The following is a 26,109-nucleotide window of genomic DNA, read 5'->3' on the forward strand; positions in this document are numbered from 1 at the left end:
CAGAGCTTGTTAATCATTTCAGTGGAAGGATTCTAGAATTTAGACATGTTAACCAATTAATATGGAAACAATTTAACTATTAAGAACTACTGGTACTACACATTAATCATATAAAAGGAAGTTTATTGCAAGCCATTTATTTTCTCCATCCTGACGTCAAATTTTGGTGTAAAAAACATCGGGGTCTATGTCCCAATTTCAGTACATTTCACCACCCGCATGTGAATTTTGGCAGGTGTAGGTGACATAATACGTGATGTCCTGGATAGTAGGATATAAAAGGAATATGGGACATTAATAAGTATTGGAATATTGTATACTAAATTTTAACAATAAGCACCTATCAAAATTGAGTGATATTCTGCTACTGCAAGAAATTCCCTCTTGCAAGAAATGGCAGTGTAAAGTAAAAGATTTGTCCTTAACATGGAGGCAAATTCCCAATTAACATCCTCATTTTAACTTCTATTCTAAAACTATTTGGTTTTCAGATCAAAAAGAATTTAATCTTGGAGCTTATTACTTTTGATAACTTGAATATCTCATATTCCTGGGAAAAGTGCATGGCCCTTATACATAATTAGGAGTTAGAGTTAGTAGGGGTTGACTGTACAATGATATTCATACAATCATTCTGTGATGTTGTTTAGACCTAATTTTTGATTTTGAAAAATTGCTACTATACAGGCATTCCTCATGAATTCCATAGCACTGACATGGCAGATTTGGATAATAAAATAGTAAATCATGAACAGATAAAGACAGACAACACATATAAATTAACTAACAACTGTAGAATTAAAGGAATTTAAAGAATTTCTTAACAGTTAACTAAAAGTTACATACGCAAGCTACACACATGAACAGTTCTAAAGAAATCTTACTATTTTTTGGTTTCTGACCAACATGGGAGAGATCACTGTATATAATACATCTGGGTATAAATTAAGATGCTTTCAATTTCTAATTCACACTTAATTAAGACCATAAAGTAAAAATGATATTTCCAACACACGAATGATACATAATGTTCTGTATGTATACACATTTGTGTTTGTTTGAACACATAGGCTTGCTCATGCATTCTTCACAAACTTACCATTGTAGTAAGAAATGGTCCCTGTAAAACACAGACAGCAGAAACTAGTGACCAGGTTACACAGACAGCAGAAACTACTGACAAGGTTACACAGACAACAGAAACTACTGACCAGGTTACATAGACAACATAACCTACTGACCAGGTTACATAGACAACATAACCTACTGACCAGGTTACATAGACAACAGAAACTATTGACCAGGTTACACAGACAACAGAAACTACTGACCAGGTTACACAGACAACAGAAACTACTGACCAGGTTACATAGACAACAGAAACTACTGACCAGGTTACATGGACACCAGGAACTATTGACCAGGTTACATAGACAACAGAAACTACTGACCAGGTTACATGGACACCTGGAATTACTGACCAGGTTACATGGACACCAGGAACTATTGACCAGGTTACATGGACACCAGGAACTATTGACCAGGTTACACAGACAACAAAAACAACTGACCAGGTTACACAGACAACAAAAACAACTGACCAGGTTACATGGACACCAGGAATTACTGACCAAGCTTACACAGACAACAGAAACTACTGACCAGGTTACATGGACACCAGGAATTACTGACCAAGCTTACACAGACAACAGAAACTACTGACCAGGTTACATGGACAACAGAAACTAGTGACCAGGTTACCCAGACAGCAGAAACTACTGACCAGGTTACACAGACAGCAGAAACTACTGACCAGGTTACACAGACACCAGAAACTACTGACCAGGTTACACAGACAAGAGAAACTACTGACCAGGTTACACGGACAGCAGAAACTACTGACCAGGTTACACAGACAACAGAAACTACTGACCAGGTTACACGGACAGCAGAAACTATTGACCAGGTTACACAGACAACAGAAACTACTGACCAGGTTACACGGACAGCAGACACTACTGACCAGGTTACACAGACAACAGAAACTATTGACCAGGTTACACAGACAACATAACCTACTGACCAGGTTACACAGACAACAGAAATTATTGACCAGGTTACATAGACAACAGAAACTATTGACCAGGTTACATAGACAACAGAAACTACTGACCAGGTTACATAGACAACAGAAACTATTGACCAGGTTACACAGACAACAAAAACAACTGACCAGGTTACACAGACAACAGAAACTACTGACCAGGTTACACAGATAACAGAAATTATTGACCAGGTTACACAGATAACAGAAACAACTGACCAGGTTACATGGACACCTGGAATTACTGACCAAGCTTACACAGACAACAGAAACTACTGACCAGGTTACACAGACAACAAAAACAACTGACCAGGTTACACAGACAAAAGACATAATTGACCAGGTTACATGGACACCAGAAACTTCTGACCAGGTTGAATGGTTGAATTGAATTGTGAATGAATGAAATCTTGTTTATCAACACTACAACACACAACATGTTTTTAAGAATAGTCCCGTAAGAGAAAACAGGTCCCCTCACTGCAAACAATGGCTAGTATCTAATCTGTCAGTGTAGATAAAAGTATTTACAAGGCACTTTGCATGTTGGTTCAGGTTACTATAGTTTATGTCTGCTTCACAACCAATTGTCCACCTTCTAGCAAATTGATAAAAGTAGTTTCCTCATTAATTTAATTTAACCCAACCATAAACTTAATATGTACCAATTTGAAAGCTTCTTGGTTTGTCCCATCTCACAGTCTGCCAGCTTGTAAATAAATGTTCTTTTCTCATTAACATAATTAGCCACATCCACTTCATTAACATAATTAGCCACACCCACTTCATTAACATAATTAGTCACGTCCACATGTACAACATTATGTTAGCCACACCCATACCATTAACATATTTATCCTCACCCAGTTACATGTAGCCACACCTACCTGTCCAACCTCCCAGCCTTCACTTTCCCCTGCTAGCTGGTAGTGTTGTTTCCTCAGTTCTGCCAGCTTTAATCTCTCAAGTTCTAATTCTCTTTCAAGCTCCAACAATCGCACCTGTTAAAACAGTTATACATGTATACCATCTCTATCAGACGTCTTTTAATTGTTTACTTTATCATATACACAGAACCTTATGCAGAATAAGAACATCACAATATATAAGCATAACCTAGTGACAATACTAAAACATATATTGATCCTGGCTAGATGACCATGTCATAAAAACCAGACATATGGAAACCTGTAGGAAAAACTTTTGGCACTTTTTTCTATTGAAACTTTTTTATTCAGATTATTATCTGACATATTAACGACTGAGTACTTACCTGGGACTGCATTTCATTCTTCTTTGTCTGATGTAGTGTAAGTTTGGAAAAATCCATCAGGCCTGCAAGAAAATACATATCAGGTCATAATTGTTGACACACACTTCTTAATGCATGTCAATCCATTTACTGTCATATATCCTAGCTCTATACTGTGCGACCCTTCCCAACCAATAGAAAGACATACTCACTCTGTTCCTCATCCTCTGTGACCCCTCCCGACCAACAGAAAGACATACTCACTCTGTTCCTCATCCTCTGTGACCCTCCCGACCAACAGAAAGACATACTCACTCTGTTGCTCATCCTCTGTGACCCCTCCCAACCAACAGAAAGACATACTCACTCTGTTGCTCATCCTCTGTGACCCCTCCCGACCAATAGAAAGACATACTCACTCTGTTCCTCATCCTCTGTGACCCCTCCCGACCAACAGAAAGACATACTCACTCTGTTCCTCATCCTCTGTGACTCCTCCCGACCAACAGAAAGACATACTCACTCTGTTCCTCATCCTCTGTGACCCCTCCCGACCAACAGAAAGACATACTCACTCTGTTCCTCATCCTCTGTGACCCCTCCCGACAAACACAAAGAGATACTCACTCTGTTCCTCTATCCTCTTTGGGCCCTCCCGACAAACACAAAGAGATACTCACTCTGTTCCTCTATCCTCTTTGGGCCCTCCCGACAAACACAAAGAGATACTCACTCTGTTCCTCTATCCTCTGTGACCCCTCTCGAGCTGACCCCACCACTTTGCCTGTTGATGTAGAAACTCCTTTTGAGGCTTCTGACAAAGCTCTAAGCTTTTCGCTACGACGGTCAGCCTTGACCTTAGATGCAACAACAAGCTGTGCTGTACTGGCAGCTATCTCATTTGAACAAACGATAAGTTCTTCAAACTTTCCCTCGCCCTTCATTACTTTGTCTGCAGCTTCCCTGGAAAATTCAACATAAAGGTTAAGGTTTTTTAAAAACACCCGTAGAGCTCCGATGTGTCTATTTCCAACATCATTCATATCCTCATAACTTTTTAATCAAATGTAATTTTATGATTATGATTTTAAGATTTTTCAAGATATCTTACAACAGAAAATCAATCATTATAGGAAATGATTGGAATTAAGAAATTCATAATAAAGAAAAAATTATACTCATGAGATGATCAAGACGATCTAACTATTCCGGAGATCTTACATAAGAGTTGTAGCACCAAAGCCGACAGCTTTAGCAGCAGACAGTAAACCCTCTGTCCATCGATGGTTCTTCTTGTAGAATTCCTTACTGGAAGATGTTCCCTGGAGTTCAACAACAGAAAAATTATGTTAATTCATATCTCTTGAATTTCTATAATCTCTTGAATAGTTAGGATCCAATAATTCCACCTAAGAAACCATTCACTTATTTATAATAATAATTTTGGAGCATTTTTCGAAAAAAGTTACAATTTTGGGAGCATTAGCGTTGGTGTCAGTGTTGGTTTCTAAATGTTAAGTTTTTGATGCAACTGTTGAAAGGCATCAGTAAACCCCTTTATAATTAGGGTACCAATATTTGATTTGAGGGATGCTGTGGGGATTAACTATTATTTCCCGGGGTCAAACATGTTTCATAACAATACAAAACCTTATTTATACTTACTATGTCTATTTTACCTTAAGTGTAAATATTGCAAATTTGTTTTGTTAAAATATTGGTATATTACAATATAGATTCCAGTGTAGAACTCATCCCCTAATGCTAGTTTGAAGTATAGTATACAATGTGAGGTGAGATTTTACCTATGACAGTACCCATGTCTACTATATAATCCAGCCAATAGCTTCACAGGGTAGTAAACTGTTATAATAAAGTATTTTGTTAAGAAACGCCTTGTTTAAATCTGTTACTATGATATAAGTATCTTATTTAAAGTTCATTGTAACTTACTCGTCCTTGGGACACAATTTCCTTCTGTAGATCACGCGACTTGGACAACAGAATTTTGATGGCCTGTTTGAAGGAAAGTATTAGATTAATTACAAACGAACTTCTGGATATATGTCAAAACATTTTATCAGAATAATAAATTTTACAAAATGCAGCTTCTCTGATTACAGTCTTGGGTTTTGTTAACTGAGATGTGATCATTGGTACCACTGTAATTTCATTTTATTGCCGCAAATTCCTACTGGCTGACAGTAATTGATTTGTAGATAGAAATAACAATGGATATTTTACCTACATAGTCAAACTTTATCACATTGTAAACAAAGTTTTCAGATAATAGTGAGTGACTATAAAACTACAATAAACTTGCAATTGGTGACCAAATATCAGAGTCTGAAGACAAGTTGTGTCTAACACACCTCCATCAGTCCTGTACACGAGTCCAATATTCCCTCGTTGACCTGGAGTTCCACACCAGAGTTATCAGACCTGTTCTTATGCAGCATTTCCTGTCAGGACAAAAACAGAACACAAAATTGTAAAAACAATGTTTCAAAGACTAACATGAAAGTGTAAACATGATGTTTCAATGCTTAACACAAAAGTGTAAACATGATGTTTCAATGACTAATACGAAAGTGTAAACATGATTTTTTCCATGCTTATCACGAAAGTGTAAACATGATGTTTCCATGCTTAAAATAAAAGTGTAAACCCAATGTTTCAATGACTATCAGAAAAGTATAAACATGATGTTTCAATGCTTAACACAAAAATGTAAACATGATGTTCAAAGATTAACACAAAAGGGGAAAGGGGTAATTCTTTTAAATAAACACTTTATAGATACAACATCATTACATGTATGCATTTATCGATGTTCAATAAGAATATGGTACCTATTGAATGTTAGTATCAGCTTCAAGGCCTGTCATAAACTGCACTATCGACCATATTGTTGTCTATTACTCAATAACAATTCTCAAAACGTTAAATTTTTTCAATTTTAATTTTCCGTAAAAACATGGCCAAATTATAAATTCATGTACAATTTTTTTCATTCTTTTGTTGTGAATGTACGTAACGAGCTGCCTTTTCTAAGCGAAGGTGTATGTCACATCGTCCCGAAGCTGATGTTCAGCCATGCATGATCGTAGACTACACTTGCCATTGTCGGCAATATAGACAATTGAGTATATAACATTGTATATTTGGTCATCTTTCACAATACTTTTTTTCAAACATTTCTATACAAACATGGTTAACACTTGTTGAGAACAGACAAACCTCAATTCTCTGAGCAGCCTGTTCAATAGCTGAGTTAGTGGCACTCATTTCATTCTCTACCAAGTCCCCAATCTCTCCTTCTTTGATGTCCACCATCTTGGGGACAAGTGCCTCAGCAAGGTTCATCAGTCTCTTCACACTCTGAACAGTCTGATCTACCTCAGTGTTTATAAATCCTCCTGTCAGTAGGCAAACACAGATATGTTATCAATTTATAACCACCCTGTTATCAGTGTAATAACATCCATCACATAACTAACCTGTTATCAGTGTCATAACACATCACATAACTACCCTGTTATCAGTGTAATAACACCCATCACATAACTACCCTGTTATCAGTGTAATAAAATCCATCACATAACTAACCTGTTATCAGTGTCATAACACATCACATAACTACCCTGTTATTAGTGTAATAACATCCATCACATAACTACCCTGTTATCAGTGTAATAACCCCCACCACATAACTACCCTGTTATCAGTGTAATAACATCCATTACATAACTACCCTGTTATCAGTGTAATAACACATCACATAACTACTCTGTTATCAGTGTAATAACATCCATCATATAACTACCCTGTTATCAGTGCCATAACACCCATCACATAACTACCCTGTTATCAGTGTAATAACACATCACATAACTACCCTGTTATCAGTGTAATAACATCCATTACATAACTACCCTGTTATCAGTGTCATAACACATCACATAACTACCCTGTTATCAGTGTAATAACATCCATCACATAACTACCCTGTTATCAGTGTCATAACACATCACATAACTACTCTGTTATCAGTGTAATAACACACCACATAACTACCCTGTTATCAGTGTAATAACATCCAGCACAAAACTACTCTGTTATCAGTGTAATAACACATCACATAACTACTCTGTTATCAGTGTAATAATACACCACATAACTACACTGTTATCAGTGTAATAACACACCACATAACTACCCTGTTATCAGTGTAATAACACATCACATAACTACCCTGTTATCAGTGCCATAACACCCATCACATAACTACCCTGTTATCAGTGTAATAACATCCATCATATAACTACCCTGTTATCAGTGTAATAACATCCATCACATAACTACCCTGTTATCATTATAACACCCGCCACATAATTACCCTGTTGTCAGTGTAATAACATCCATCACATAACTACCCTGTTATCAGTGTCATAACACATCACATAACTACCCTGTTATCAGTGTAATAACATCCATTACATAACTACCCTGTTATCAGTGTAATAACATCCATCACATAACTACCCTGTTATCAGTGTAATAATATAACTACCCTGTTGTCATCCATCACATAACTACCCTGTTATCAGTGTCAGAATACCCGATACACATTTTGTTTGTGGTATAACACCAATCAGAGCTGTGATTGGCTGCTCTCATTGTTTTAACTGTGACATCATACCTAATGACATCACTTGCTTTGTTACATCACCAAAGAAAGAGACAGGGAGTGAAAATAAATCCATTTTAGATCTGCTATCAGTCTGGAAATCAAAGTACTGAAAGTACTGAAGACACAAACGAAAACAAATTATTTTAACTGCTTTTGTTTAGTGGGGACATGGTCAACTTTGTATGGAACATCACCAATACCTGATTAGGACTAGGACAAAATATTGGCAAGAAAAGAAATTCATATCTACTTTTGATTGCAAGTGCGTCTTGGCAGCTAATTTTCAGAATAGGTACTCGGGTAATCTTATTTGACATCTTCAATGGGTTAATGTATACGTAGTTGTAGATGTAATATGAAGGTCCTAGATTACCTGTAAAATTAATGAGGCCTTTCTTTTCAAACTTTTGAGGATCCCATGCCTATAAGCGCTTCACAAATTATCATTATCATTAGCATTTGAAAAAATATTTATACATTTGATGTAGCGCCCCATCTAGCTACCAGCTTTTAGATAAGAGAGAGCTCAGGTTAAAAACATTTGTGTGATTGTTTTAGGATTTTATCGTGTGTGCGAGCCCTGGTTTGAATGATGTTATGTCAAGGTTTTGAATGATATTTTGTGGCAGATTGTTCTATCCCTTCAGTGCCTTCTGTAAAATAGCGATAACAAACTTCAATTGTCAAAATACAATATGGCTGCCTGTCGGCCATGTTGTTTTCGGATTAGTCTCAAAATGCAATATCCATAACTAGGCACCGAGGGGAACCTACATATAAAATTTGAGAAAGATCCCTTCAGCACTTTCTGAGAAATAGTGATAACAAACTTCAATTGTCCAAATCCAAGATGGCTGCCTGTCGGCCATATTGTTTTCCGATTGGTCTCAAAATGCAATATGCATAATTAATGTAAGCACCAAGAGGAACCTACATATGAAATTTGAGAAAGATCAATTCAGTGCTTTCTGAGAAATAGCAATAACAAACTTCAATTGTCAAAACCTAAGATGGCTGCCTGTCGGCCATATTGTTTTCCGATTGGTCTCAAAATGCATTATGCATAACCACCCACCAAGGGAAACCTACATATCAATTTTTAGAAAGATCCCTTCAGCACTTTTTGAGAAATTGCGATAACAAACTTCAATTGTCCAAATCCAAGATGGCTGCCTGTCGGCCATGTTGTTTTCCGATTAGTCTCAAAACGCAATATGCATAACTAGGCACCGAGGGGAACCTACTTATGAAATTTGAAAAAGATCCCGTCAACACTTTCTGAGAAATAGTGATAACAAACTTCAATTGACAAAATCAAAGATGGCTGCCTATCGGCCTTATTGTTTTCCGATTGGTCTCAAAATGCAATATGCATAACTAATGTTAGCACCAAGAGGAACCTACATATGAAATTTGAGAAAGATCAATTCAGTGCTTTCTGAGAAATAGCAATAACAAACTTCAATTGTCAAAACCTAAGATGGCTGCCTGTCGGCCATATTGTTTTCCGATTGGTCTCAAAATGCAATATGCATAACTAGAAACCAAGAGAAACCTATGAAATTTTAGAAGATCCCTTCAGTACTTTGAGAAATAGCGATAACAAGAATTGTTTATGGATGGAGGGACGGACGGACCACTGACGCAGGGCGATTTGAATAGCCCACCATCTGATGATGGTGGGTTAAAAACACCTGGGTCTGATAAACAGACTCTGGAAGCGTAGAATGCGGATGTAGACAGGGCAGGGTATACCATCACGACGGGCACATTAAACTAAGCACTATATTCAAAACTTAGAATTACATGCTCATATCAGCTCAGACTTGAGACAGTTTCTTAAGAGTGAACATGATTTTCATATAGCACTCTACGTTATATGTTTACACTCCATACTGTGTAGCTACAAATCATCTATACAACAAAAACACATTCATTCACATGTACAGTTCAAATCAATTTGAAGTGGAATTTTGTTTTTCACTTATGTACATTGCATCAAATATTCTCCGCAATAGTATATGTACCATATACATAACTGTAACTGCATGATACATATATATATGTATGTATGGTATATATATCATGTTAATTAATGTTAGTGAGATGTGAATGTAGCTATACGTATTGATATCATCGATTTCAAAATCAGAGGTTTTTTTTTAATCTGCAGCATCTGTCTGATGAAAATGTAGTTCGAATGCCCAAACTGGATGAACTGTACATGTAGTAGCATTCTTCAAAGTCCATTATGAATGCTTTTCATACAAATGTATTTCTTTCAATTGTTCATGTGTTTAAATTATTAGAACACTGAAGTAATTTTTATTTTCATAAAGATGGAAGTACTGCTTATCTTTAAAACTAAATTGGATATTGATAAGATAAATTTGCCAAAATGTTAAAAATCAAACCTTATTAAGTAGAATCTAAACAGTTGTAAATGGCTAAGCCCACTATTCTTAACAACAAAATTACTTATTTTGATTCTCTGTCAAATATAATCAGGTTACTTGAAGACTTTGTCAGAAAAGTTAACACATATATACATTATTAATAGTTGCTTTAATTAAATTAATCTGAATTTGAACATTAAACCGACTTAACAATTTAAATGAAAAAAATGTGTTTTCACCATTTACCATAATTGACAAGAAGAAAATAATTATTTAACTCAACCTATGATATAGTATGTAACAGTCATCAAGACAATACTATTATCTTTAGTCATGCCAAGTTATTTCACAATAGGATATATGCACAACACAAAAAAGTTTTACAAATTTTTGTTGTTTAGAAGAATAATGAACTTAGTAATTTTTGCTGTTCTTCTCAAATAATATGTACTAGTGTTGTAAAGAAAAAAAGATTAAATAATAATAATAAATCTAAGTGATAATAAATTATTTGCATTGATTTATCAATACTTTACTGTGCATTAGTTTAAAGGTTAATTTAATTCAGAAGCTGAAATGATTTAAGACAGAAAAAACCGCAGATGTAGGAATATAACATTTCCACTGCCTTTAAATATCTCTGGTTAAATTTAGCAATCAGTACATTTCCATGAAAAATGGTGTTTTCTAACGAGTTACTGCCCTTTAACCGTCCCTGAAGCGTTCAAAACTCCACCAAACATAATAAAGGTCTATGTAGATGTACATCGTAGACCCCTTTCTTTTTTATAATATGCTTCGACTGTTATGTAATATTTCAAATGATAATGATAGATCATTTTCTATTTTTTTTAAACCATCACGAATATTAGAAAAAAAGAATCAGTCGCTATAATTAGAGATGAAATTTTCAGTGACGTCTACATCTGCATGCAGACAGCCACGTTAATGCGGTACGCATTCTGTAAACGAAAAACTTCATGTGCATTACGTAGGATATAATCAATAGATCCGAAGTCAATATTAATATTCACAAGTCCATTTGACATTTCGAAACCCTATTCAGTGAGAATTTATTTAACTTTTTGTGCGTATGGTACTCGACTGCCATTGTTGTGATATTGTCATGATGAATAGACAACTTTTTTTCTTTCGTAAAAAAACATCTATATAATCTAACCATCTGCAGACTACATCAATCACATGCAAGTTAATATTTCAGTGAGAAAATGACATTCAAAGTTGGGTTTGATCACCTACTCTTTCTTTTATTATTGTTTACATTACTGAAAGATGGCGGACAAAATCGGATGCTGGATGAGTGATTTTTCAATGTACAAAATAACAACGATATTCCGACGAAACTTTATCAATATTATAACCCATTCAGTAACATGCCACCAAAGAAAAAAAACACATAGATGTCGATGATGAAAATTCAGCGTGATGTTAGTAGATTTTTCTTCCGGGTCACAGGTAAGCAGCAATATGGCGCCAGCGAAAACTCGATTGTATCATTCCGCGTGAAATCTAATGCGTTCAACGCGGAAAAATATTCTTACGTATCATCGACAGAACATACTTAAATTAAATACTTTGAAAACTATCTATTTGTGAGGTTCTGTTGTTTTGTCATATATCTAACGAAACTGCAGTGTTGCATTTGACTCCGTAAGTCACGGGACTAATTTTTTTTTGTGATAGAATATGATTGTGAAGTGGCAGTGGAAGTTGTGTCAGAGCGAACGAAAATGCCAAAAAAAAACACATTGTCCTGTCAGCTTTTAAAATACAACAAAACAAAAGGTGATTTTTTTTAATAGCTGAACTTCACTGTATGTTATTTTTTATCGTGAAGTTAAACAAATATTTACTGCATAACATTACGGAGTTACTGTAAAGCAACATTTAGATTGGCCAACAGCAGTATCCGCCAGAGCCCTCAAAAGCGCTGACATAGACTCAAACTTACGTTTGTGTCTACGTTTGTGTCAACAAAACAAAAGGTAATTTTTTTATAGCTGAACTTTACTATATGTCATTTTTTATCGTGAATATTTACGATATTTACAAATATTTACTGCATAGCATTACGGAGTTACTGTAAAGCAACGGTTAGATTGGCCAAGGCAGTATCCGCCAGAGGGCATCGTAGATTTTGTCAGCTACACCTCAAAAGCGCTGACATAGACTCAAACTTACGTTTGTGTCAAAAATGGTTTCCACATATGAAATATGATGTATTTTTCAAGAGTTTTTTTTTTACAAATCTCATGAAATGGCTACACCTGTAGGATGAGTCTGAACATCTAAGTAATATAACGGAAGGTATCATCGAGGAACTAAGAACCGTAATGGTAGTCAATGTCGGTCATTCTGGCGGGATTGTTTTTCATTTTTACCTGCTTCAATGGCATCCAATAGCTTCAGACCCATATCACCTGCTTCTCTGCATGCATTTCCAAGTTCTGAAAGAGATTGAAAACAATTATCATATAACTCTGAAAATTTTGTGTGGTGGAAGGTGGTTATAAGGAAAACAAATTTTACAATTATTTCCTTTATCTGCCTCCAGTTGAGCTATATGATTTTAATGGGTTTTATGTCCCTTATTATGGCCTTGCAGCCATTCAGCTGATGAAAGGTGTGCTATTTATTTAACGGGTTTTACATCCGCTATTACGGCCTTGAGGCCTTTCAGCTGACGAGTGAGAGAGGTGTGCTGAGTGGTGGTGGGTTTTTATAGAGAAATCAGATTTTACAATTCTTACCTTCTCCAGCCTCCAGCTGTGGTGAGTGGGTGGTGGATGGTTATCACGAGATTTTTTTTAAATTCTTACCTTCTCCAGTCTCCAGCTGTGATGAGTGGGTGGTGGATTGTTATCACGAGATTTTTTTTAAATTCTTACCTTCTCCAGTCTCCAGCTGTGGTGAGTGGGTGGTGGATGGTTATTACGATATAATATTTTTTCAATTCTTACCTTCTCCAGCATCCAGCTGTGATGGGTAGGTGGTGGATGGTTATCACAAGATTTTTTTTAAATTCTTACCTTCTCCAGTCTCCAGCTGTGATGAGTGGGTGGTGGATGGTTATTACGAGATTTTTTTTAAATTCTTACCTTCTCCACCCTCCAGCTGTGATGAGTGGGTGGTGGATGGTTATCACGATATAATATTTTTTCAATTCTTACCTTCTCCAGCCTCCAGCTGTGCTGAGTGGGTGGTAGCTATACCATGTAAGACACAGTCTCCCATATGATGAGAGTAAGAGGTGATGGACTTCACCAAAGCCTCCAGATCTGAAAAGGAAACATAGAAATGCCTTCAATAAATTTCATAGAAACAAGAGGTGTAATGGACCTGCATTGCTCACCCTTTATTCACTTTTTCATTCAGTTATCAATCAAAATAATTTATTTGAGAAGTTTAACAAAGTTGTTAGCTTGTCTATCTTGAAAAGTTATTAAAATCATTTCTTTCTGTAGACTTTGTTGGACAAATTCCAAAATATCTAACTCCTGTAACTAATATGGGTCATTTCCAGCTAAATACCATAATAATTCTAATTCTTTTGTTTTTATGTTGTTCAAAGGGGAATAAATGATGTCAGATAGATGCAGGATGACAATGGACAGAAACCACACATCACCTCACTTGCCCTTCTGCATATTCAACCGCAGCAGATACCCATATTGTAGCTCACCTTTCTTGTCAATACTGTAGATACTGTGGGCATTCTTCAGGCTGTCCAGACACGTCAGCACTGGTTCGGCTCGCATGAGAAGGAATTCTGATAGAAAGTAGATTTAATCATTGTCTAGTTCTGTCCTGTTTCAGAACTCTGATAGAAAGTAGATTTAATCATTGTCTAGTTCTGTTCCGTTTCATTAATCTATTGTTATAGTTGAAGATCACAAACATAATAGAACATGAGCGAGACCTTCTTGCTGTTCATCAACATTGCTGACAAATACATGCATTGTCAACAGATTTTTCAGTAGGTGTATATAAAGCTTTTTCTTTATTTGTTCTTGTTTCATACAGTGTCAGCCCAGTTGTTCTGGTCAAAGTTATCAATATTTTTTTGACTTCTGATGTTTAAATCACTTTCCACTGGGAGTTTTTATTAGATGTATACTGTATACCTGGTAATTTTCGCCCCCGTTTAATTTTTGCCATTTTCGCCCTTTGACGATAGGGCGAATTTAAGATGACGGTGAAAATTTCAAACTCAATTGCAGGATTTACAAGTTATCGTACAAAGGCTAATTGTAGTCGGATCCAAAACATACCCTCGTACTTTTCAAGTGTGTTTTATTCTATACAATTACAAGCAGCATGTGTTATATATTTACACTAAATTTATAAAATAATTTATTGTTTTATTCCAATCTATGCATGAGAAATAAAATCTAGATCTAAATCTAGGCCTAGTAAATTTGCAATGTCACGTTGAGTTAAATCGAGAATATGGGCTAAGACAGCGAACTAGGTGTAGTATATATGATTTAAAAAAAACTATAAATACTAAATAACTTTTAAAATCCAGTCATTGTTTAAAATGTTGCACACAAAATAGCATCAAATTCTTGCCATTGTGAAGACAGATTTTATGAGTTCACCGATGCTTGTGGCTTCCATCGATGACAAATGAACAAGAGAAAACACTGGTCAGTAATTAGTCACGGCACGGTGAACTTACCACTCATCGTGTTTGCTTAAAATCGACCATGCATACCGGATACTATTTGAATCAATATAGGCTACAAGTAAATCTGAACACAGGTAAACGTTGTATATTTCACACCTGATTACATATCACACCTCAGCGGGATATGCAAAGAAATGAACATGAGGGAACTCAATAAATCCCGAATGTTCCGTGTGCAATTGTATCCAGAATTCCGAACGGAATTTTAGGATTGTAAACTAGGAAAAAACATTTCTTAAAAGTAGTTTAGGGCGAAATTAAAACGGGGCGAATATCTTTCGTGTTGCTCAAGGGCGAAAATAACCTGGGTCGAAAAATACCAGGTATACAGTATATGTTTGGCATTCAATGCTATAAAGGTGATCAGACTTGGATAACACGGACACAAAGTTTGGTAATTCAAAGCACTGTTAGCTTTATAGCAAGTCAATGATATTTTTTTAGAAGACTTATTATGTTGTTAAATCTCAAGTTTCAAATTTACACATTAAGCAGTGTCATAGCATAGCCTGATAAATTAGGTAGTGAGATAACTTTAGAATTTTTACTATACCTGCAGTACACTTGACAGCGATATGTGTTGGATTTTCAAACTGGTCTAGAGCATCTTGTATGAATCCTCTACCTTCCTCCACAGCTTTAGCTGTAATATATAAATATACAGAAATCAGAAATCTACACTTCAGCCTTTATTGGTATGTATATAGTCATTCCTATCTCAATTCAATTTTATACAAATATCACATTTCTATTTTGTTTGGAATTTTAATGTTTCAATTTGACCAGCTCCTGCACTCATAACTGATATACTCATTCTCAGAATTGAAATATCTAGTGACTGTAAAAATGGCAACAATTAGAAAAAGACATCAAATATTGGCTCAATTAAATACACATGTAGGACCTGGAGCATTATATGATTTTCCTGATGTGGAAAGTTAGGCTTCTTTTTGATGTAACAAATTCTTCGAAATTAAATGTGCTTTACATCTTTATCTACATCTCCAGTGTGACTAAGAGACCTTTATACAGACCTGTGACCAGTGTGACTAGAGACCTTTATACAGGTCTGTGACCAGTGTACATGGAAACCTTTATACAGGTCTGTGACCAGGGTACCTGGAAACCTTTATACAGGTCTGTGACTAGTGTACCTGGAGACCTTTATACAGACCTGTGACCAGTGTGACTGGAAACCTTTATACAGACCTGTGACCAGTGTACCTGGAGACCTTTATACAGGTCTGTGACTAGTGTACCTGGAGACCTTTATACAGGTCTGTGACCAGTGTACCTGGAAACCTTTATACAGACCTGTGACCAGTGTATATACGTACCTGAAAACCTTTATACAGGTCTGTGACCAGTGTACCTGGAAACCTTTATACAGACCTGTGACCAGTGTACCTGGAAACCTTTATACAGGTCTGTGACTAGTGTACCTGGAGACCTTTATACAGGTCTGTGACCAGTGTACCTGGATACCTTTATACAGACCTGTGACCAGTGTACCTGGAAACCTTTATACAGGTCTGTGACCAGTGTACCTGGATACCTTTATACAGGTCTGTGACCAGTGTACCTGGAAACCTTTATACAGGTCTGTGACCAGTGTACCTGGAAACCTTTATACAGGTCTGTGACTAGTGTACCTGGAAACCTTTATACAGGTCTGTGACCAGTGTACCTGGATACCTTTATACAGACCTGTGACCGGTGTACCTGGAGACCTTTATACAGGTCTGTGACCAGTGTGACTGGAAACCTTTATACAGGTCTGTGACCAGTGTATATACGTACCTGAAAACCTTTATACAGGTCTGTGACCAGTGTACCTGGAAACCTTTATACAGGTCTGTGACTAGTGTACCTGGAGACCTTTATACAGGTCTGTGACCAGTGTACCTGGATACCTTTATACAGACCTGTGACCAGTGTACCTGGAAACCTTTATACAGGTCTGTGACCAGTGTACCTGGAAACCTTTATACAGACCTGTGACCAGTGTACCTGGAGACCTTTATACAGACCTGTGACCAGTGTACCTGGAGACCTTTATACAGGTCTGTGACCAGTGTACCTGGAAACCTTTATACAGGTCTGTGACCAGTGTACCTGGAAACCTTTATACAGGTCTGTGACCAGTGTGACTGGAAACCTTTATACAGGTCTGTGACCAGTGTACCTGGAAACCTTTATACAGACCTGTGACCAGTGTACCTGGAAACCTTTATACAGGTCTGTGACCAGTGTACCTGGAAACCTTTATACAGGTCTGTGACCAGTGTGACTGGAAACCTTTATACAGGTCTGTGACCAGTGTACCTGGAAACCTTTATACAGGTCTGTGACCAGTGTACCTGGAGACCTTTATACAGACCTGTGACCAGTGTACCTGGAGACCTTTATACAGGTCTGTGACCAGTGTACCTGGAAACCTTTATACAGGTCTGTGACCAGTGTACCTGGAAACCTTTATACAGGTCTGTGACCAGTGTGACTGGAAACCTTTATACAGGTCTGTGACCAGTGTACCTGGAAACCTTTATACAGGTCTGTGACCAGTGTACCTGGAAACCTTTATACAGGCCTGTGACCAGTGTGACTGGAAACCTTTATACAGGTCTGTGACCAGTGTGACTAGAGACCTTTATACAGGTCTGTGACCAGTGTGACTGGAAACCTTTATACAGGTCTGTGACCAGTGTGACTGGAAACCTTTATACAGACCTGTGACCGGTGTACCTGGAAACCTTTATACAGGTCTGTGACCAGTGTACCTGGAAACCTTTATACAGACCTGTGACCAGTGTACCTGGAGACCTTTATACAGACCTGTGACCAGTGTACCTGGAAACCTTTATACAGGTCTGTGACCACTGTACCTGGAGACCTTTAAGATAACTACTTGTTTGATAAAAACTCATAAGATACTCATAAGAAATATAGAAATTCGACATGGCAAAATTAAAGGCACTATATATGCATCATCTTGTTGATGACATGACTGGACTGATCTAGACTTTTTAATTAACAGAAGTTTATACACATGTGAGCTGTGTGATAGAGACACAGGTGTGTACACCTGTGAGCTGTGTGATGGAGACAGAAGTGTGTACACCTGTGTGATAGAGACACAAGTGTGTACACCTGTGAGCTGTGTGATAGAGACAGATGTTTGTACACCCGTGTGATAGAGACACAAGTGTGTACACCTGTGTGATGGAGACAGATGTATGTACACCTGTGTGATAGAGACACAAGTGTGTACACCTGTGAGCTGTGTGATAGAGACACAATTGTGTACACCTGTGTGATAGAGACAGAAGTGTGCATACCTGTGAGCTGTGTGATAGAAACACAAGTGTGTACATCTGTGAGCTGTGTGATAGACAGGAATGACTGCATCAAGGTCTTTAATTGGGTGTAACACTTTATATAACATTCACAGGACATGTATCAGCCTTGTTTGGCTATTTTGTTAACATCTCTAATCACACACTGTCCATTTTGATATGGCATGAAAACCTGAACCCTTGGATTGCAGAGATGGGTCTATCATTGTATCACAGGTAGATTACCTAACATGGTGGAGTGAATTGAGCTGATGTCTCCGGTCAACTTCTCCTCCATGTTGTCCTTGTCGGTCACCGTCTGGGCTAGCTTAGCTTGAAGGTCGTCCAGTTGCTGGTTTAAGTTTTGTTCCATAGTCTGCTTCTCTGACACTGTTTCTTCTAGCTTACCCTGTTACAACAATTATCAAGCTGAACTTTGACCTTAAATACAATATCTAACTCAATGTATTCAATAAGTGGTAGTCTACTTTTTGTTTATTACAATTACAAATTAACAATAAAGTTTCCTTTTTTTATCTCAAAAGTTAAGTTTATATCCAGTACAGGATCTTAAGAAATCCTCTACACAGGACTCGGTTAACAACAAAGAAATTTTAAATAACTTCAATTTTGACAATGAATTATGTCATGGACATATTAATAATGTCAGATTTATAATCAAACTTCAGTTTTTGATTTTCTAAATGTTTATCGAGTACATTTTTGAAGTAATTTTCACTTGGTGCTGTAACATCATTTTCCGGAAGTTCTATTTAGGTCACGCTGTTAACATTTACAAGAGGCCCAGAGGGCCTGTATCGCTCACCTGGTTTCATGAGATATGGAACAAGAACTATGCTTAAGTATATCACTGGTATTGCTATGTCAATATATATCATATGCATTTTATATGGTTACATAAACATTGTTTTTATTGTAATTCTAAAAATGTCAATTTAGCCAAATTGATCCCTTTTGGCCCCGCCCCTCAGCCCCACCAATTGTACAATTTTGAATCCCTACCCCAAGGGGATGCTACCAAGCGAATATGAGCGATATATATATCCATTGCTTAGTTTCAGAGAAGAAGTTGTTTATATCAATTTAGGCAAATTGACCCCTTCTGGCCCACCCCTCAGCCCTCAGGGGGGTCAGCCCTATCATTTGTACAATTTTGAATCCCTACCCCAAGGGGATATTACCAGTCAAATATGTGAGATATCCATTGCTTAGTTTCAGAGGAGACGTCGTTTATATCAATCTAGCCAAACTGGCCCTTTTTGGCCCCGCCCCTAAGACACCCAGGGTGTTAGCCCCACCATTTGTACAATTTTGAATTCCTACCCCAAGTAGGTGCTACAAGGCAAATACGTGAGATATCCATTGCTCAGTTTCAGATGAGAAGTTGTTTATATCAATTTAGCCAAATTGACACTGTTTGGCCCCGCCCCTCAGCGCCCCGGGGGGTCAGCCCCACCATTTGTACAATTTTGAATCCCCACCACATAGTGATGCTACCAGGAAAATATGAGCGATATCCAATGCTCGGTTTCAGAGAAGAAGTCGTTTATATCAATATAGCCCAATTGACCATATTTGGCCCCGCCCCTCAGGCCCCTGGGGGGTCAGCCCCATCATTTGTACAATATTGAATCCCCATCACATAGTGATGCTACCAGGAAAATATGAGCGATATCCAATGCTTGGTTTCAGAGAAGAAGTCGTTTATATCAATATAGCCCGATTGACCATATTTGGCCCCGCCCCAGAGGCCCCCAGGGGGTCAGCCCCACCATTTGTACAATTTTGAATCCCCACCACATAGTGATGCTACCAGGAAAATATGAGCGATATCCAATGCTCGGTTTCAGAGAAGAAGTCGTTTATATCAATATAGCCCGATTGACCTCATTTGGCCCCGCCCCAGAGGCCCCCAGGGGGTCAGCCCCACCATTTGTACAATTTTGAATCCCCACCACATAGTGATGCTACCAAGCAAATATGAGCGATATCCATTGCTCGGTTTCAGAGAAGAAGTCATTTATATCAAAATAGCTAAATTGACCCCTTTTGGCCCCGCCCTAGAGGCGCCCAGGGGGTCAGCCCCATCATTTGTACAATTTTGAGTCCCCTACCCATAGGGATGCTTCTGACCAAATTTGGTGAAATTCCGATCAGCGGTTATGAAGAAGAAGTCAAATAAGTCAATTGTTGACGGACGGACGGACGGACGACGGACGGACAGACGGACGACACGGTATGGCATAAGCTCACCTTGGTCTTTCGGACCAGGTGAGCTAATAATCAATGTTAAAAGAATCCGTACTAATTATGGTTAGTATTAATATAATATTATAAGAGTTTAATATAATACTGTCCTGACAGTTCATGTGTTTTTCTGAAGTCCTGATGAGTAAATCAACAAAATACATTATCACTTCTCCTACCGACCAGCATCCTTAATTAAAGAAAATGTTTTGTTGTCTGATGTTTCTGCTAAATGGCTGACTTCATTGGGAAAAATACAACATACACCTTATGTCAATGAGTCTTTGATATTATATATGGTATTATTAGGTCAAGGCACCATTTTAAAAACAAATATTTACATGATGTACACGTTGTTTAAAAATAAACTTTAAGATAAAGACTAAATAAAAAAAATACCCTCAACAAACTAATTAACTTAGCTTACTATGACCCTAAACTGTTATATATACCATGTCCTTTGGACAAAATGAACATAATATTAATATTTACCTTGAGATCTGCAATTTCTTGTGAAAGTTGAGTCCCTTGTACATCCTTCTCCTGCCGTGTCTGAAGGAGCTGGGCCTGAAGGGCAGTTATCTCCCCTGACAGTTCACTCTCCGTGTGTTGGCGGGCATCATTTGCGTCATTGAGTTTTGTCTGTAGAGCTGAGCTCTCTTCCTCCATGGTCTCCAGCTGTGACATCAAGCTAGACTTGGCCTCCTCCAGGGTTTTTACCTTGTGTTCCAGTTGCTGTTTTCGTAAAATTATTTCAAGGTCAAAAAATGCAAAACACATCAGAAAAATTGATAGAACTATTAAATCAGGGTATTTCCTTAATAAAATACCTTAATTTTGAAGCCCATTCAAATTTTCCATACATATATTTTGTTGATTGTTGAAAAATCATCAAAAGTAATTTTACACTGTAAGTAAAAGTGAGTCACAAAGACATTGACCAACTGGCAAGCTAAGGTATCCTAAACACACGTTTTTGGTATTATCCTACCATACCTGGTAAACACTCAGCTGAACTTAATTCGCTATCTCTGAATTTAATTAATCTGAATGATTGCCTAATTCACCTTTCTGATTTTAGGTAAAATTAAGTATAAATGAAAAACCTGAAAATGTCCCTGGTGGAAATCTAAACACATTAGGACAAGAACAGATTTATGAGTGAGGACTGTAATTATTGGGGAAAGAAAACTCATGAGCCCCATTGACGACACCTAAATATAAAAGATGTGACTGCACTCTACATGCAGAATGCACATACACTTCCCCTAAAAAGTACCTGGCACATTTTGTAAATTACACCTGTCCTTATACTTAAGATAAACAATATCCAAGAGTTTTAATTTTTTTACCTGATTTGCACCAAATCCTTGCCCTTGGGCTTCAAACATCTGGTTCGGGAATAAATCAAAGCAATTTTATTTGAACTCTATTTTGATCATGCTGAATCTTAATTTTTTAACATGACCCATGCTTTGATGCAAGATGCGGAGTTTGTCAGTATGGGACAACGTCTAATATTCTAACAAGATGCTGTTTTTCCAATCCAACACAGGATGAAACAGGACACCACTGATACAGTAACTAACACTATCCACTTCCTTCAGTCTGAGCGGTCTACGTCCAGAACAAAACTCAGAAGTAACAGTGCAGTCATCATTAATTATATCGTGTACATTGTAAGGAAAATGGGAAATATTTATCAGACAAGCTTCTATCCATTTCCAACATAATTTCGTAGGAAGTTTGTATTACTCCAATTTTATAACTGTAAACGTTTGATATACCTGCTCTGTAAACATTGTTTACTTCCAATTATTTCATGATTCGATTTTTCTTGTTTTTTTTTTTTTTTATTCTACAATTGACAAATGAATCTGAAACAGGTTCTTGCTACTTTGCAAATCTTCTCCGTTAATAAAAAAATAATATTTAAGAATTCCTTTATATGTTGATCATTGAAAATTTATATAGCGTATCACCAAATTCCTGTAAATCTAATAAATGGTTACAGTATATATTGTGTGTTTACTGTAGCAATTTTCAATGAATCATTCAACATTACACATGTATAAACAGATCTAAATTCAACTAAAAAGAATGCCTTAAACAAATATTTCCCATTTTACAAAAATTCTTCAACATTCAAACACTGGTTATTGGATGCTTTGTACCTCGACTGATTTTTCAAGCTCTGTATTTTTGGAGGTGGCTACAGCGAGTTGTGAGGTGACTTGGTCGGCACTCTGCTGGAGACTTTCCTGTAAGACCTTACGCTCGTTTTCCATCCTTTGTATATCACCATTGGATTCCTGTAAATGTCAGGCATCACACACACAACACATAAGCTTGCAATGCATATATCCAGGTTAACATTCAACACACAGGCACTTAACCCTCCTCCTCACAAACAGATTACCTCAGACAGAACATGCTAATCAAAGAAACACAACTGTAAGTACATGATTATCATGGTTATAAAGGCTACAACATTTTAATTCAAAGAGATCAGTTAGAAAACTATCATTTGCTTCTATGTTAGCAGAACAGATACTGAAAATGAAATAAGCATTAGCATGGGGTACAATCAGTGCACAAGCATGATAGGTGTACAAAGGTTTGAGTAGTTTTGGAACTGTGGAGCAGAAAATGGAATCATGTAAACAAAGCCTATCTCAATATCCACCATAAATGTACTATCACTCCAACAAATATAATAACTGAAGGATGCAAGAGGTCACATCAATCTCCTCTATTTTAATGTGATTTCTGGAATAATTACCATTTAAAGATTTACAGGTATTTCATTTATTTCTGAAACTGTCAAATTCATGCAAATATAACAATGTGATGTCTTTTCATGCATGATTCTAGCTTTCTTAATAAAGGAAACAAATGAAGGTCCTTTTAACTGTTGATTAATACGACCGTTTTAACGTATGTAACATGCTTTTTCACAAATATTTGCATGCACAACAAATTTCTGAATAACTTCAAATAATCTGTACATATAAGAACACATCAAAGGTGATCATTATATAATATTTTACATTTAATAGCAAACAAATGAAAAATAGCAAAAGAAATACAGAAAATTTAACAGTAAAGTCTAATTACATCATAATATAACATGAAAATTAAAATCATTGGCTGATTGCCATGGGAATTTTTGGAATTAGATTTTGTTAATTTAGAAAATATGACAACACTGAGAAAATTATTCAAGTTTTAACTGAATTCAATTGATTTGAAGTAAGAGATTTAATATTTTAAAAGTTAATACAAAGACCCATTTTCTTTCTCTACTAAAAATTTACATCTTCAAAATATATTAATTCCCTCAACATCACATTTTAATCTGATAAAGGATGTTACATTGAAAACTAAGACTCAAAACAAAACAAAGTGGATGTCCCTACCTTCAACAATTGTTCTTTTTCTTCCAATGATCTACGCTCTCCTTCTAATTTTTTTGTTGTTTCAGCATTCTGAAAAAATGATATTTATTAGTAACTAAGTGTGTTTAAAAGTTTAGGGTCTTGTACATGTCCAATGATTTTCCCTCTTTTTGTTAAAATGGTAAATTACCTTAAGATACTTGTTATTTGTCAATTAATCTTTAAATGCAATAGTAAGTAAAATATAATGAGAACAATTCACAAAACAAAATTGTAAAAAAAAAAAAAAAAAATACACTTTTTCTCAAAACTTACTGTTCTCAATAAATTTACATGTTCTTCTCGTAATTTTGCATATATATCTTTCATTTTCTTAAACTTTTCTTCATTGGCTTTTGTCGCTTCTGAAATACAAAACAAAAGAAAATGTATTCGTTTACATTCATAGTTGAAACAACTGCAATACCAAGAAATGGTTTATTTTGAAACATGCAGTTGTGAGAGATGTACAAAGTGTCATCTCTTCAGCTTAATCATCAAACAATGCAAATTTGTGTTTTAAAGCAAGACAATGCAACGATATATATAGTCACAGAAGAATAATTCTGTAGAGTACCCAGTGTCTTACAAATACATACTTACATATTTATATTAACATAATCATAATAAACATATATAACATAATAAAATTCAACCATCAATTATTTATTTTTTATATGAACTGATTAACAAATAAAAAAAGATTCCCGAGTAAAACAAGAATTTATGTTCAAATAGAAACATCTCGACTTATTACTTGGCCCAATGTAAACCAGACATCATTTCCAATCTTACTTTCTGACTCTGTTAGTTTGAGTGCAGCACCTGTATGCACACTTGCTTCTTCTAGTTTTCTCTTCAGACTGTCATTCTCCTTTGTGTACAAAAACAAAGACTACAATCAACTTTTAAATCAACTTCAGGAAAGTTTGCCTGCTTTAAAGCATCAAAGACTTTAAGAGTTTCCCATTTTTTTTCATCTTAGATTGATTATACAGTGTCAAAATGGGCATTCAATGTGGTACAAGGTCAAATCTACTATCTATTAAGTCAGGGTAAATTCCTAAAAATAACTCTCATGATGTCGAGAAATAAGAAATGGAATTTATTTGTGTAACAAACCTTTAAGGACTTTTCAGCAGATAGTCGCAGTTCAGATAAGATTTTTTCCAGCTTTGCAATCTCCTCTTTCTGAGCTGTGATAATTTTCATATCCTGTTTCAGTAAAAAATTACAAAGGTCATTAATTTGAACAAATTGGTACCATTTACCTCAGCATGATATGGGCCCAATATCAGGTCTTTTGGAATCTTGATTATTGCGAATTTGTTTAAAGTTGTTAACCTATTTGACCTTCATAATCTTGAATGAACAAACTTAGCAGCCCTTCACACAAGCATGCAGCAGGCCCAATATCAGGTATCTGTGTATCTTCATTATTGAGAAATCATTTAAAGATTTAGCATATATATCCCCAGTGACCTTGAATGTAAAGCAAGGTCATTCATTTCAACAAATTGGTAGCCCTTCACCTCAGCATGCTTCAGACTTAATATCAGGCATTTCGGTCTCTAGGTTATTGAGACGAAGTTGTTAAAAGAGAAATGTTGCCGCTAGCTGGAACACTTGAACTGTTTTTGATTCTATTCAGAAGATCTGCAATCAATAAATTTAAATGAACTTTTCTACATCCATTTGGTTTATGTCTTATAACAGACTTACCTCAGTTCTCATTCTTTCCAGCTCTGCTCTCAGCTGCTGGACCTCGCGTGTTAATCGCTCAATCAGCAAATCTCTGTAAACAGGAACTCATTAAAGTTATATCTAGACCATACCAGGAATGCATGAGGAACTGTTACTTGATAGGGGTGTCACGGATCAGGATTTTCTTGGTTCGGTTTGGTTATCAAATT

The 26,109-nt window shown here is 36.4% G+C and overlaps 1 protein-coding gene across 4 annotated transcripts in view; it reads right to left on the minus strand.

Annotated features, from left to right (window-relative positions):
• Positions 1-26,109, minus strand: part of LOC117333316 (huntingtin-interacting protein 1-like) — a 74,974-nt gene that overhangs the window by 19,191 nt on the left and 29,674 nt on the right. For 3 of the 4 annotated variants that reach the window (XM_033892555.1, XM_033892556.1, XM_033892558.1), the window contains exons 13-32: positions 25,919-25,991; positions 25,319-25,411; positions 24,992-25,070; positions 24,473-24,561; positions 24,179-24,247; positions 22,934-23,071; positions 22,112-22,150; positions 21,252-21,494; positions 18,738-18,900; positions 15,710-15,799; positions 14,149-14,235; positions 13,637-13,744; positions 12,848-12,913; positions 6,597-6,775; positions 5,729-5,818; positions 5,310-5,372; positions 4,578-4,678; positions 4,090-4,319; positions 3,378-3,439; positions 2,992-3,105 (exon numbers count right to left, since the gene is read on the minus strand). In XM_033892555.1, coding sequence (XP_033748446.1) covers positions 2,992-3,105; positions 3,378-3,439; positions 4,090-4,319; positions 4,578-4,678; positions 5,310-5,372; positions 5,729-5,818; positions 6,597-6,775; positions 12,848-12,913; positions 13,637-13,744; positions 14,149-14,235; positions 15,710-15,799; positions 18,738-18,900; positions 21,252-21,494; positions 22,112-22,150; positions 22,934-23,071; positions 24,179-24,247; positions 24,473-24,561; positions 24,992-25,070; positions 25,319-25,411; positions 25,919-25,991 — 2,176 coding nt within the window. The remainder of the gene's footprint in view (positions 1-2,991; positions 3,106-3,377; positions 3,440-4,089; positions 4,320-4,577; positions 4,679-5,309; positions 5,373-5,728; positions 5,819-6,596; positions 6,776-12,847; positions 12,914-13,636; positions 13,745-14,148; positions 14,236-15,709; positions 15,800-18,737; positions 18,901-21,251; positions 21,495-22,111; positions 22,151-22,933; positions 23,072-24,178; positions 24,248-24,472; positions 24,562-24,991; positions 25,071-25,318; positions 25,412-25,918; positions 25,992-26,109) is intronic. The other variant, XM_033892557.1, reaches the window with a different exon arrangement.

This window comes from Pecten maximus, chromosome 8, assembly GCF_902652985.1.
Source record: "Pecten maximus chromosome 8, xPecMax1.1, whole genome shotgun sequence".
In the NCBI taxonomy this organism is placed as follows: Eukaryota; Metazoa; Mollusca; class Bivalvia; order Pectinida; family Pectinidae; genus Pecten; species Pecten maximus.